General features: G+C 39.9%; 1 protein-coding gene across 3 annotated transcripts in view; it reads left to right on the top strand.

Moving 5' to 3' along the window:
- ATG5 (autophagy related 5) overlaps nucleotides 1–15,548 on the top strand; it is a 370,935-nt gene that overhangs the window by 292,658 nt on the left and 62,729 nt on the right. For all 3 annotated transcript variants that reach the window (XM_069235428.1, XM_069235426.1, XM_069235427.1), the window contains one exon: nucleotides 13,225–13,345. In XM_069235428.1, coding sequence (XP_069091529.1) covers nucleotides 13,225–13,345 — 121 coding nt within the window. The remainder of the gene's footprint in view (nucleotides 1–13,224; nucleotides 13,346–15,548) is intronic.

Raw genomic sequence — 15,548 nt, 5'->3', positions numbered from 1 at the left:
TCCTTTTTTATTCACCCCTCTCGTGTTGCTTCCCCACTGTTCCTGCATTGCTCTCCTACCTCTCTCTAGCATTGACATTTTTTTCCCCCTGTTTTTGAGGGTCCCGGCAGCTGGCATTTAGTGCTTTGCACTCTGCAGAAAAGCGGTTTCACGCATTTAACATTTCTTTTTTTCCTATTAATCGATTTAAGTGATGTCTGCCATCTTAAATCTGCCAGAAAAGAACAAAATGGCACCCGAATCATTCTGTACTTGCGTGCCTGCCTAGTGATGTCTGCTTCCACTTCCGGAATGGCATGGCCGACAAAAGCGGCCAGGTCATCAAGGTGTCATAGTGCTTTTATTTTTTTGTTTTTGCCTTTGTTGCACAGTACCAGCCGACAGCATTGGCACAGCCAGCAAATTCCAAAGCAAGTCCTATTGGCGTTGCCTATGCTTCTTCTGTTTGTCACCTGAAGGAAATGCGTCTTTCCCGCTCCAGATTGTGTTTCAGCCATACTACCGTTTGAACCGCCCTCTTAAACAGATGCAGTTTTTCAGTTATATCACAGTTTTTATCCCCCTAACTTCTGACACGCTTGTTGTCTCTTACCTTAAACAAAAACAGATTGCTGCTGTAACTGTTGCTCTGCATTGCACACGGTCAGAGCGTGGAGGCAATCACCCAGCACAGTGAGCCACGCGTTGCTACAACTTGATAGTAAGATCAAGGAATGAGCTCAATGAAAACCTACAGAGGAACACACCCAGAAATCAAGGAGAGATAACCGCCCCTCCTTTTATGATCGGATCTTCCTTTTTAATTATTTGTGCCCTACTAAAGAGAGAAATTCGCCGGAGAACATAACGTGCGTGGGTCGGGCATTTGCTTCCCCTGTGTTGTCTTGGGCACAAGCAGCCGGTGTAAATGCTCATGTAAGTAAATCGAAAGGAAGAAATGCTTACTATTGTTTTTTTATTAAGCTCAAATTTTATTTAGTTTTTTCTTTTTCTTTCTCTTTCTGCTTTGTTTCTTGGGTTAACCCTTTTTGCCAAACAGGTTAACATAACTATTGTATAATGTATTGTACTTCTACAATGACTTCAATATTTCTCAAACTTTGTTAAATATTACAAGACCCTATTCACTTGTGCCACATGCGTAATCTGTCATCTGGTTAATAATAATGGAAGTGTACCCTAACGAGTAAATAAATCCTCTTAAAAAGCTGTGATCAACTCTTAAGTGCAAATTATTCTTTCAAGATGTGTATACAATTTGTTGCTTGTGTTACTGCCAATAAAAAATAAGCAAAATAAAGGCAACATTGTTATTTATTTGACTTTCCTTACTCCAGTTTTAGGAATCAGGACATTACAAAATCACTTTTTGAAGCTTCTTTACTGTCAGTATATACCACTTCCGACGTTTCGTTTTTTCCGTCCATAGAAGTAAAAAAAAAAAAAAAACACACACAAAAGACCCATATACAACCATTTCAAAGGAAACATTTGAGTTTAGCACCATGATATATTTCAGTTTAGACATAGTAGAGACATTTCATCGCTGTGAGAAAAGAGTTTTTTCCGAATAGGTTTTTGTGTTGTGTTACTGGCATATGCAGATCGTAAAGGTGTACGTTTTCAAAATGCACATCATAGCGCTTTTTTAACGAGTGCAGGCATACATATAGTTTTTACATCAGATAGGTCGCCAAATTCCATTCATCTGACCTTCATTAAAATGGCGTTTGTCTGTGTCTTGAATAGAGTCGTGCATTCGGGCTGCCGAATAGGATTCTGCAGCTATTTTGTATCCCTCTCAGCCATAAAGTCTAGAAGTGTTTTTTCTCAACATGTTTTGTATTACTGTACATGTCCCACTAATGGAAAATATTACATTATTATTATCTACATTCCTAGAAGTCCATCGCAATTTCCAATGATGCACTTTATGAACAATAAACTACTGTAAACTAAACTCTGTTTTAGGCTTCACCCATTCATTGTAAAGCAGAAAGTGGTTTCAATTGAGTTTAGCTTCCATTTTTGTTGCTTAAAGAGGAAGGGCGGTGGCAAGTACGGTGGGGGAGGGGGGAGACTACTTTTCAAGTCTAATGAATGTTTCACTTTGTTATTGGGTTCATCTTATGTTAAAGGAAAGTCTTCCATACTTGATGCTGTTAGCATTTTTTTCATTTACGCTAAGAAGCCTGAATACATTTCATTTATAGTTTCCCTCGGTGAGTGCTACACGAAAAATAATAACTCATACCTTGTGTTTTGAGGTTAAGCAATGTAATCATGAAGATGTGTGCTTTTTTTTTTGTCCTTTGAGATTTCTTAAGCAAACCGTACCACATACATTAAAATGACTACCACAGACATGACTTCGCTTATATGTACTGTCATTGTGGACTGTAAACAAATGTACACTATGAAAAATATCCTCTTCCATGCAGTGAATAATAGATATGATAATGGAAATTGTATGGGTCCACAAGGCCTTTGGGCTATCCTGCCTTAGGTCTAGATGAAATTGGGTTCAAGAAACAGAGACTAAGTGGGTTGTTTAGAGTTTGGTTATGGACTCCAAATTGGGTGAAAGGGACTTTTGCCAAACTGTAATAACTGCTTAAGTATGTTACAAAAAGTAAGGATGAGGTCGCAAGATGTGAGAAATGACTTCTGAAAAACAATTGGGATACAATATTGCATTCAATGCCTTGTTTCTCTTGGGGGCTGGGGTTATACCAAGAACAAAAACCTCCTACTGCTATATGCTGTACGTTGCTTAAAGGGGAAACAAAGAGTGTAAAATGCGTGCCAAATATACTGTTTGTAAGGAAGACCTGAAATCTGAATTTGTAAAATTGTGGTACAGTGTTCAGTAAACCTAATGGATTAGTTAACGGGATGAGTTTCTAAAGAAAAGAACTGTGTAACTGGGTGAGATTATATGGTTTATGTAATTGAAAACCTTAATAAACTATTTAATTAAAAACAAAAAGGGCCTCCCCAACCACCACAAAAAAGATAGTAAGTATCTTCTGTACCCGCGGGTGAATTTTAAATTAAACCATGAATGTCACTATACCTGTGTCAGTTGACCCAAAATGGATGACATCTGCACATGGCTGGCACGACCTTCAAATTAGTCAATTGGTTAGGGCAACTCCCAAAAAAGAGTTTCACCACAATAAAGGTGGGTATATCGAAACAGTACCCATTTAGGCTTAGAGTGCTGCCTAAATTATACAAAAAGGGTAAGTTGGGAACTCTGAAGTTTTCAGTGGAGAGCAGGTCCTTTATATGGAACACTCTAAAGCACCACACTACTCTAAAACTGTTCACCTCAAATGTCTGCTTTTGTGGCTGAATTTTTGAGCATGGGATTAGCATAGTGCCATCCACGCTGAGCTAGAATAGTGGAAAAGTCCTTCGCCATTTTTGCAGTAAAATTCTTAAGCATAGGATTAGGTAGTGCCATACAGGCTGAGGTGAAAAATGACAAAAGCCTTTTATCTCTCCAGGAACACTATTATAGCTTTGGATTGGTAAAACCCCATCCAAGCCAACCTGAAATTAATAAAAGCAGTTCCTGACACGTATTTCGCTCTTATTAGAGCTCATCAGAGAGACATAGCTGTGTCTAGACAGAAGGGAGCTCACAGTTTAAGTCAAAGCAATACCTTTTCAGGTTTGGAGTGCCACATCAATTATGCAGAAAAGGACACTCTAAAACCGCCCACCTCAAATGTCTTCTTTTTCTGACAGAATTTGTAAGCATAGGATTATCAGTGTTGGTGGTGATGTAGAGTCTTAAAAAAAAAAAAAAAAAAGCTGGTCTCCACCAAAAACGTTGGAACTACCGCAATCCCCTACTTCCTTTTATATATATATATATATATATATATATATATATATATACATATATATATACATACACACACACACACACATGTAAATTCAATATATTAGGCCCTAATACACACACTGTGTAGGCTTAGACAGAATATCACTTTTACTTGGGAAACAATTTTCCTTGTGTCCGCTCCACTTCTTCTTGTCTACCTGGTTGGAAATGCAGTTGTCCTAATAGTCTGTCTTCTCTGAAAGAGTAATTGCATTCTTGAATACCGAGTTCGTTTTCGAAACTGCAGAAGACGGGGCGCTCTATTTGTTTGCAATATGAGAGTTTTTGTTTATTTCTTAAAGTCCTTTGCATTTACTTTGTAATATAGAAAACTGCGTGCAGCAGTAGTGTTGGGGTCAGGGGTATTGTAATGAACCTCTCAATCAATAATTTATTGGAGTAAATTAAAAATGTATTGAGAAAGGTGTCACTTAATGCACTCTCTCTCCTTAGATTTAGCAGCTAATCCTGCAAATTCATCACATCCTGCCAGTGAGTCAGTTTTTCTGGTAACCGGATAGGTGTGCATGGCATGTTTCTGCCCTCCCTTCTGCTTCCCTGGATGGTTTTAGTTACAGGTTGGGGATGTAAAACAATTACTTAGTTCCTTTCTCAAAGACCTCTGATTAGGGGCATTGTTTAGCCTGGCATGCCTGACCCACTAAGCCACGATGTTACACTGTCACTTGACAGGGTGACAGTCTCAGAATTTGATAGTTCCCAGAAAGGAAGGCATTCTACCAGGACTTAGCGCCTCGGTTGTAAAGAATCCCGAGTCCGAAGAGGTCAGCGCGCAACTCTACACGCCTTTCTGGTAAATGAAAACAGAGAGCGTTATTGGTGATTGAGGTGTTAACACGAAGTGTGGAGCCAGTGGTGTTACAAGGGTCTGTCCAAATAGCGTTTCAGGGAGTTGTTGACATAGGCTCGGGTCCTAACTACTTCTAACCGCTGCTAATTCTTGTACTGGTTCTCAGAAAATTAAGTGATAATGAAGCCCGGCTGTTTTAAGCCAATCAGTTTTTTTATTTCTAATTGACGATACGACCGAGAGTACACCTTTAAAGTATTGAAAAGCAAAGCATCCACAAATAATATGATACTTGTGTACTATGTGCATGTCACTCCACACCGCTTCCTCACTAGACTCTGAACTCCAGTTTAATATCTTGTTTTCAACCAACTTTGGGTTTTTAACTTCTTGTAATAAGCAACAGTTGCATTTTACTTTGTGTTTGTTTTTTTGCCTCTGTGCTCTGAACATGCGTTTGCAGCAGATCCCTTTCATACTGGTTCATGGCTGGGCTCTTTGTTGCTGTGTCAGCATTTCATCCAGGTCTCTGAGGCCTTTTCCTTAAGCAGATCAGGACTAGCCCCATACCACTGAAGTCTTTTGAGTTTAGTTTTGAAGCTAACTTTATATGCAAAAATTAGAAGCACTACTTAGCTCCTTGGTGCCCATTCGGGATGCAAGGGACCCTATCCAAGGGTTATCTCCATCAGGCAACATGTGTTTGTAAACCCTCAAAAGCTAAAAGCATTTGATCACAATTTTTCCCCACTATGCACTAATTTGTTCTCCCAGCTCTAATCTGCTGCATGTGGTTGAATGGCTGTTTACAATTTCAGGATAAATCAATGGGCCCCCTCTTGCAGCGAATCCTGTAGGTATTGTCATACCTCTGGGGAGGAGTACCTCTACAACATTAAGCACCCAACGCAGGAAAATGATGGAACCATATAACAAGATATCCATAACCTGGAATCTTTGGGTAAAACCCATGACTCTGGAACGTTTCAGAGAAACACAAGGACTGAGTACAAGGAAACAGGACCCTCAGCAACAGTATCAGATTAATACCAGTAAGCCATCAAAGAAGCGGCTATCATAGTTAATTTGCGGAGCAAAACAGGAACCAAACTCTACAACCTTCTGAACTCATCACAATATCTTTAACTTTAAACACGATCAGGAATACAACACATCCAACTAAAACTTGAAGGGTGCTCTGAACCAACGCAATATGATCACTTTTTCAATCCACACATGGTCGTTATAGGAGTAGTACATTCCCGTTTCCCCCAAAAAAGGACTATCAGGATCATACTCGAGATACCAGGGAGAATATTCTCAATAGCCTAATTTATGTGCAGAGATATCTGCTAGAAACTTTATTTCCTGCCACACAGTGTCCCCAAACACATATCGTCCATCTTGTAATCAGGGCTTAAGTGAAGGGCATGTTGGAGAGTGTAGGTTAAAGGCTTTACCTAAGGATCTACAGATCAGAAAGGTACGAACTGAAGAATGTGAGTGAAAAAATATAATTTGGTTATGAGCCGTTTGTACATAATTTATAGGGCAGCTGATTACAGAGGCATAGGCATGTTTTCTGATAAATGCCTACGCGGTAGTTTGATCGCCTGTCTGATTTGCACATATTGTGCTTCCATAAATTAGTTAGCATGCCTTTTATTAAATCTGTCTTTCTACAAGTTTTTTCTAAAATATAATCCAAGTGATTTTCTATGACGACAGGCAGAGGCAGCTCTTATACACATTTTATATTTCCACATCACGACTGTTTTTACTCTGAGTAAGCTGGGCAGATGTTATCCCTTTCTTCTCCTGTAAGGCTTGGTAAGCGACAAGTAATTGTTGTTGATGTGCTACTGAAGCCAATGCCAAACTGTAGCTGCATACATGGCTACCCATCTCTGCTACCAGTGGCAGCAAACAAAACGAAAATACCTAATGCAGTGATTTGGCAATATTTGAATTACATTGGAAAAGCAGGGCAGAGACTCCATCCAGGCATTTGCAGATCAGTTCAAGAATATATGTAAAAAAAAAATTATTTGATTATGAGCAGTTTTTACATAATTTATCGGCTGGGTCATTAGAGGCATGTGTATTTTTAGGCTAAATGCCTAAGCGTTAGTTTGCGTTGGTAGTCCGATTTGCACATAGTTTTGCAGACGTAAATTAGTTTGGCTTCCTTTAAATCTGTTTCTACAAGGTTTCTAAAATATAATCCAAGTGAATTTCTGTAATGACAGGCAAAGGAACCGTCAGCAGCTGTGCTAATAATTTGCAACTTCAGTCATATTTAATATTTCCACATCACTAATGTCATTACTCTGAGTAGGCTGTGTTGTTGTTTCCCTTTCTGTGAGGCTTCGCAAGCAGCAAATAATTATTGTTCATGCCTTACGTTAGCCAGTGCCAAAATGTAGCTGTTTACATGGCTACCCATGTCTGCTACCAGTGGCTGCAAGCAAAAACTAGACTGATGCAAAGATTGGGCAGAAATTCTGTGATCATCTACCCTTTGCGAACTATGACATCAAGATGGTAAAGGAACAGGGACTCAGGAGACAGTGGAGGGAGAAGTGCAGCACTGGTGAGAGTTGCAGCCTGAAATATTCCAAACTAGATTTAGTAGGTTTGAGGGGGGGCAAGGGAAGTTCACCTCTCCTCGGTGGACAGCTGTGGCGATAGAAGCAGGACCATAACATGCTGTGGGAGCTTTGAGTAGAGTGGAATGGCAGCCATTGAGGCTGCCCTGGTCGTGGTGAGCTGGAGTGAAGGGTCAACGCACCCTCAAGGACTGTGAGTTGGCAACTCCTGGCTGAGTAGACCCATTCACTGCTTTTTTTTGGGGGGTGGGACAGTCACTAAAAGGCGGTTAATTAGAAGTACCAGCAGTATAGTATAAGTAGGGGCAAGAAAAGGAACCGGGACATAGGCCTCAGCAGATAAAGAAGCAGAAGTGAAGAGGAACTAGAGAAAATGGCTTGTGACCTCCCTGCTGGTAGAACATGAATCGTGAGAGCGGAATGACGTCAATCCTGTAGTAGTGATTCACCAAGGGGATGAAGCAGGACCACCACACTTAAAATTACACACCCTAGTCTATTTTCAGAGCCACCATAAATGGCCATGTAGAGTCCAATGGTATTTCAAGAAGGCATCTTGGATAGCAACCCCCTGTAATCTTTTTTTGTAAAACTAGTACTTAGGGAAAAATAATTCTCTAGAGGGCTCGGACAAGCTGCTGATCCTTCATCAGAAAAGCATGCTTCTTGCCTCTAAAGAGCAGGGTGCAGTGGCAAAAAAACGAGTATTCAACTATGGGAGCCCTTCTTGGCTGCAGGTTAGAGCCTAGCCCAGTTAAAGTTTTTCAGATTAATGGTAAGACTTTTGACCTGGATGAACCATCACCTTTTACCCAAGTGGCTACTTAACTGGGGAGCACCCCATAAAATATGAATACATTTGCCTTTTCCATTGTTTCCTAGAAACATTTTTTTGTTTTGCAATAACTTCTGAGCTCCACACCTGGTTAGCTTCTTTTTGATGTTGTTTTTTCGTATAATACATTTCTATGAGAAAGTCTTTGCTGTATGGGCCAAACTAGGAAAGGTGGGTTGGGTATTGCTCACCGAAACCACATTGCCTTCTAGAAGTCAATTGTTTTGGCTTTGTGGGAGTTCAGGCAAAGCTCACATGAAGACTGTAAGCTCCCGTTCCCACAGTTTACCAATCTAGTTTCCTACGGTGGTTATTTAGGCAGAGTATTTCCAGGGTTAGTCAGTGTTATGGGATAATTCCCTAAGATACCCTTTACTATACATTAGTATGGTATAGGTAACTATGTTCAAAGTCTGTTTGATAAACTGAAAACATAGTAGTACTTATGTGGACATCAGCCTATGTTGGTGACATAGCCCAGTCTTAATTCTTAATAAGGAGATTGCTGTCACTACTTTCATTTCATCTTGTCAACAATTAATGCTTCCTTGAATGAATGGTCCAATCTCATCTTGGTTAAAGACTGGTCTGAATACGGGTCTACTGAGATAAAACTCTATTTGGATATGCTGGTCTTAAAAAGGTCTGCTCATCCTGTCGACCCCAGTCTAGGAAAAATTCTGAAAGTCTCATTCTTGGTCCAGTTGAAACACATTTTCCCGGATTCTGACCTACTTGAGACTCTTTTATGGTTAAATTCCACTTTGTGCAGTACAGAGACCATCACTCTTCATGTTGTTGATGATGCCTTCATCATATAAGATCGTTGAGTTGGAGGCTGTCTTCTTGTGCTGCAGGGGCCTTCCACGGCTCTGTACATAGTTGACTTTAACACCCTGTGTTCCATCTTGTCAGTGCAGTCAGTTTAACAAGAACGGATCTCATCCAGCTCTCAATCTGATTGATTCTGTAAACACAGTTTGCCAGAATGAGGTTATCAATTTATCAGAAGTCCAGAGGATAAACGTAATATCGTTATTTAAAAAGAGTATAAAATGCCCATATGGGACAGAGCTTTTCACCTTTCGGGAAGTCTGATCTTCAGGTGATAATCTTGTGGCGAAGGAGTGGTAGTCCATTCCTCTGACAGACTTTCTAAGTGGAGATAAAGCAGCGTGAAATCCTAACATAATCTTAAGTGCCTTATTGATGGTGTTCCCATGCCATATGGCCCAACTACAGATCCCATATATCCATATAGATTTTTAGTTCTACCTTAGAGATTTTCTTTCACGTAATTCTCAAGTGCCAGGCTGAACTTAAGGAGGCGGAGCATGCTTTAAGTTACATGACAAGAGCACCAAGAGGTTTTCAGCTGGTCTAATAGATAACCCAATGGTGCATTTACAGACTACAGGGACATGCATGTCGTCTTCATTCTGAGCCCAGTGCCCACCACATAACACTCTTACATCTGTAGCTTGGTAGACAGGGGTCCCTGCAGCTTATCGCGGAAAAGGTTTATTGTTGTAGTCTGGTCAAGGTGGGCAAAGCAGTTATTAGCGAAAACAGTCTGTGCAGTTTGGATACACCTAAGCTACGTGGACCCTCCCAACCTATTTTACAGATATAAGATTCTGACACAACAACATCTTAATCTGAATAATGTATCATTTATACCGACCACCTTGCAAAAACCCCAAGCCTTCACTGAGAAGGGGCAAAACGTGTTGGCTATACCTGTCCAGTGTCAATAGAAGCTCAGAATTGAAGATTAAAGAAATGTAGTAATATTATTCTGATCTTGTTTCTGAAGTTATTTTGATAAACATATAAAAATTAATCTTAACTGATGATTATAACTAACCTTGCCTACCTTTGGCCACTGGGAATAGGTGCGTAGCATACCCATGTTTGTTTACAGTTTTAGGACAAGCTTGGAAGAAATTGCCAGCAACAAATCTATAAGGGCTAAGTCTTTGGAGCATGGATCCAATTCACTATCATCACAGCCAAAACCCATCAACATGCCTGAGAAAGAAAGATGAGCTCCAAAAATGCTCCTGATAATCTTTTCAAATTCTTCCCAGAAACGTTTACTTGCTTGAAGTCTACCAGCAAATGGGAAAGTCTCTGTACTACTTCGTGAGAGTGCCTACATAAATCAGGATGTCATAAGACCAAGGTTATGTAATTTGGCTAAAGTCGAAATAAGACTGTAACAGAAATAATCTACATTGTAAGTAAGTACGAAACGTTTTGTTTAAGCAGCCTATTATTATTATATTGCCATAATTCTTCGACAATATCATCTGGGCTACATATTCTGATAAAATAACTACAGCATTTCCTCATGGAATCAACCAAAGAGAGTTTTTTAAGGTGTCAGTAATCTACACGATTTTGCAGCTTTATAATCGGTATTTACCAATTTAGAGAACATACTAGCAGAATTCGACATAAGGCAAGAATGAACTACCACATTTTGTCTTTGCCCCCCTCCTCATTTGCACTGTATGGTCTTCTTCAGAGGTAGTGTCTCCCTTTACCCTTCCTGTGCCTTCTCTTTGCTGATGACACCATATCCTGTTCTCCTTCCATGCTGATCCTCTCCGCCCCATTATGTGATAATCATGTCCAAATGCTACTTACTGCTGAATAGCAAGATATTCTAATGTTTCCAACACCATTGCATCTCTTCCATTCTCCATTTTCTGACCCACAAATGCAAAATTCATTTCAACAACAAAATGGAGCTCTTCACCCTCATGGCCATGTTTGGCACTTTTGCACTCTATCTCCAGATCAGTTCCTGTAAACATTCCTCCCACTTTACTCTCCCTTACCCGACGTGCTAGCTTATGGTTTTGAACAAATGACTCTGTAAACTACTGTCTAATTTTCAAGTCCTCTGTTGGCCTCATGCACCACTCCCTATTCTCTGCAGAGTATATAGCTGTCACTCTTTTTCACCCTTTCAGCTCACAGTGCCAGCCATTACTTAAGTTCTTAAGATTCAAGTCCTAATCCCTCCTGGAGCCCCTTCACTTTAATACTCTCCCAGACAGGTGAGATCTGCCCTGCTTGAGATCATGCAAAGAGACCTTCAGAAACCGTCGCCTGAAGCTCATATGTTCTTCTGTTTCACCTTCCTGGCCAATATCTTTTAGGTAAAGTTCATCATGATTAATCTGAAGATAGCTGTGTCAGAAAGTTATCTTGCTAAATTGGCCCTCTATACACCAACCTCCTATGTAGACGTTTTAAGCACTTATTGAAATATGTATAGCTTGCTGCTTTTAATACAATTTATGTATATAATTTGTGATCTTAATGCTATCCGAATAAATAAATACAAACTTCCAAACTAAAGTTGGTGATTCATACATCTGTGAGGAAGGGAAGTCTTGGAAAGATACTATGCCTGCCCTTCTGCTCTGTCACATTTGATCCAAATTTTAACCCTCTCATCTACTTGTTTCAAAGATTTTGAAGGTGACTTGAACGGGTGGCTAGACGTGTTGAGTTTCGACAGCCTCCCAACTCTGCCACTTGATCCAGTTAAGCTTAGATTAATGGGATTTACAATGCCACCTGGTGATTACTCTACAGCCAGTGTGAGGGGTTGAAGTGCAGCATAATGGTTCATGTGTCCACTAAACAAAAATAACATGTTCTGCAAGTTATATTAATAATGAAAGACTCTGTTCATCGGTCTGTGAAAGCGCCCTGTTTGCCAGATTTAACTTTAAAATTGTAGCTGACATCCACAGTCTGGTATTTACAAGACAAGATATTAGACTAGACAGTTCGGATCCCCCATATTATCACATTATCATTGTTTAAAAAGTAGCTGCATGTCATCTACATACATGTAAAATGTAATGCACTACCCTCTCCACCTCCCCAGCCTGTAAAAGTGAGATCAAAGGTCTCCTGCAGAAGTTGGACAGTAAGGGAAGGTATTGATCTCGGTGGTGCACCCGGCTAAGTCCTTGAGAGCCAGAAATGCAAAGTGGAAGAGAAGCAACCTGTGGACAAGCAGATTGAAGGAACAACCATTTAAACATCCTTCCCTGAAAACTCACTTGGAATCTTTTACGGCATATCTTGGATATTAATTTTAAGTTGTGAATATTTAACAAGATGTGCTATTCAGTTTTTGAAACAGTTGGATCCGTTTTGTTTGGCATCTGTACAAGTTTCCTATCCATCTCACCTATAGTTGTCACTTCATAGTTATATTTGGGACTTTGACCATTTATTAATCGTTCAATAGCTATCTAATTTTGGGATCTTGTGCCAATGAAATGAGGACTAGGGCACTAATTCAGTATCAGCATTAATGTGGACCATCTTTTTTTACACACTAAGGGCCATATGTACGAAAGCTTTTTCCCATAGACACAGAATGGGTAAAATCCTTTGGTACATCTGGCCCTTAGATTCTCCTCATTCGCCGTGATCGACTTTCACCTTCTTACAGATGTAGTACAATTTCATTTTTTTATGTATTCTCATATGTAAGGTCCACCCCTTGTCTGAAGTATGGACAGACTGAATGACTGTCATCTCCCGGATTCAGTTTAACTAAGAATAATTCTCAGGTGTGATACTCCTGTCAACACACAAAGCAACCGCGGAGTTCATAGTGCAAACCTAAACCAATAAACTGATTTAGTTATCAATTCATGTTGAAAAAGAGATACATAATGGCACTCTGTAGTACCTCCCTCCACCACGAGCCAGCACCAGTGCGTCACTTCTCTCCGCAGGCTTTTCGACAGCCCTCGCCCAAATTATGTGTGAATAAAGAGTGACATTAGAATTGAAATGACATTGGTAACAGCTTAATTTAAAAAGAAAGTCGGCACATGCATGAAGGCAACAGTTTCAGATACTAGCAGAGGTTGATCTTGGGAGATATTTATTTAAAGCTTTTTAAAAAAATACGTACATTCTAATTGATAAATCAAAATGTTACTCCTTTGGGATCTGTTGCAATGAGCCACCCAATGTGAGATACTGAGACATAACCTCATAGTGTCTGTAATTCTTTTGTTTTGCTAAACAGCAGACCGTGAGTGAGCGGCCTTTCATTCAGAAGTTATTCCGACCAGTTGCAGCAGATGGACAACCACACACTCTCGGCGATCTAGTTAAGGAAGTCTGTCCTGTTGCAGTCCCTTCTGAAGGTATGATACATTGATTTCTATATGAACACTTTGGAACCACCTTATCATTTTGTGTGATTTCTAGATAATAGATTGTGTAAAGGCGAAGAATGTATGGAATTTCACCTACTTAGGTCAGATCTTTTTCTCACAATTATCTACTGAATGAATTTCTGTAGGTTTAGTGTCTGCTGCCATGAACTACGGCCGTGTTTGACAGTCTGGGGTTTGTTGTATCTCCCTTGCTTGAATTTATCTCATGTAATTAGCGTAAGGAACTGCTGCCTCGGATGGATTATAATGGCTTCATGCACATCACATGGGCAGTGAGCCAATATTTTCTATTGCAAACAGAGAACATTGCATGAGGCACTATTCACCATCAGCCACAGTAGGCATCAGTACCCAAACAAGATAGTAGGATTACTGGTGTCATGGACAGAGGCAGTGGATGTTTAATGGTGAAAAAGCAAAGGATGGTTTTTAATTCCATTCAAAGTTGCCACCCTAGCATGAACAACCATTGTTTGAATGTTGCTGTAAAACTTCATTACCAAAGCATGCAAAGGTGGGATCCTGTTTGTGCACATGCATGTGCAGGCACAGGTGTCCATTTCTAAATCTTTTTTAATGTTGTTATAGTAAGGATTTACAAAAACGTTGAAAAGGCATTAGCAAACCCAAAAGGCTGAAGATACTGACATCTCTAATAGCTTTGCCAATGATTATTTATCTTTCAGCTTGGACGTTTCTCATTGTGTTATACAAATTACAGCAGTGTTGCCAAAATGTGATTTCACCATTTCGGTTCTCCTGGACGGTTTTGATATGAGCTACAGAAAATTCTGCTGAAAACAATGATGTTGAATTTGGCTTGCTTACAGAACTCAGTTTTGGCTCTGTGTTTTTCCAGATTTAATGTACACCCATTTAGTTTTTCAGTAGTGCACGATAGCCCGAAGAGTGTGGATGTCTGCAGGCATCACAGTCTTATAAATGGACATGAAATCTGGTTTGCTATCCAGAGCTAAACGTGTTACTTTGTCAACGATTTTATGCTATCACATGATGTTCAAGGACAGCATTGAATTTCTCAGACATTGTTCTGGAGAAAATGTTCGTCTGGCATGGGAGGATGGAGAGTAGCGTGGGTACACTGTACTATAAATGTAGGTAGGAGTGAAAGGAACCTTTTTACACAGGCAAAAATATATATATATATATATTATATATATATATATATATATATATATATATATATATATATATATATATATATATATATACACACATACACAGAATAAGAATATGTTGATTTTGTGAACTCGTGAACAAGGAGCAGGAGCTCCGAAACACATTGAATTTGAGTTTTTCTGCCATTTGGAATAAAACAACACATGCCAAATAATTTAGCCGTGCGACGTTGTCTACTTGTTCATTGAAATTGAATAAAAGGCATAAAAAAACCATAACTGCTGAATTTCCCTGGTTTTGTGCGAGTAAATTCAGAACCTAACTATAACGTCCCTGTATCCTTTGTTTTTTTCAGTGAAAATCTTTAATAGCCACAGAGAATATTACGTAATATTCTTAATATTCTTTCAAAATCATCTCAGTGAAATTAAATTAATATCGCCTCATTAGGCGGTTCTGCCCTGTGTACAGTGCATTCTTTTTGTACTTCACAGCAAGTATACAAAACAGTGATGGATGGACTGCTTGAATTGATCTCAGCCACTTGTAATCACTTGGCACTGCATGGTATGTAGAATAACCATGGATTGGGATGCGGCCTAAGGGATTACTTGTGGCTGAGATTAATTGAAGCATTCCATCCATCACTGATTTGTATGCCTAATACTCACAGGGCATAGCTTTGGGCCTTGAATAACACATACTTGGGTAAAGGGCATGGCCTTTGGCCTGATTCTGCTTACAGTTTCTTTATCCCCAGAGCTTAGTGGGCTGAGGCATGGCCGATGACCTGCAGCAAACACTGTACACCCATTCTAAGAGTGTGCTGGGCATGGTTTGTGGTTCAATTGATTGTTGCATCCACTGCAGGGACATGTGGTTGCCCTCTTGATGACTTGTTCTAATCTCAGATGGTCAACCCTTCTGTGGTAAACCCCCCCGCCCCCCAGCATGCTAATGGATTTAGATGTTGACTTCCCAACGAACGGTGGCCACAGGACCTGGTGTTTAGCTGGACATTGTGCTCCTA

Source organism: Pleurodeles waltl, chromosome 5 (genome assembly GCF_031143425.1).
Source record: "Pleurodeles waltl isolate 20211129_DDA chromosome 5, aPleWal1.hap1.20221129, whole genome shotgun sequence".
Taxonomy (NCBI): Eukaryota; Metazoa; Chordata; class Amphibia; order Caudata; family Salamandridae; genus Pleurodeles; species Pleurodeles waltl.
The sequence above is the reverse complement of the archived record's forward strand: the minus strand, read 5'-3'. Positions and strand labels throughout refer to the sequence as shown.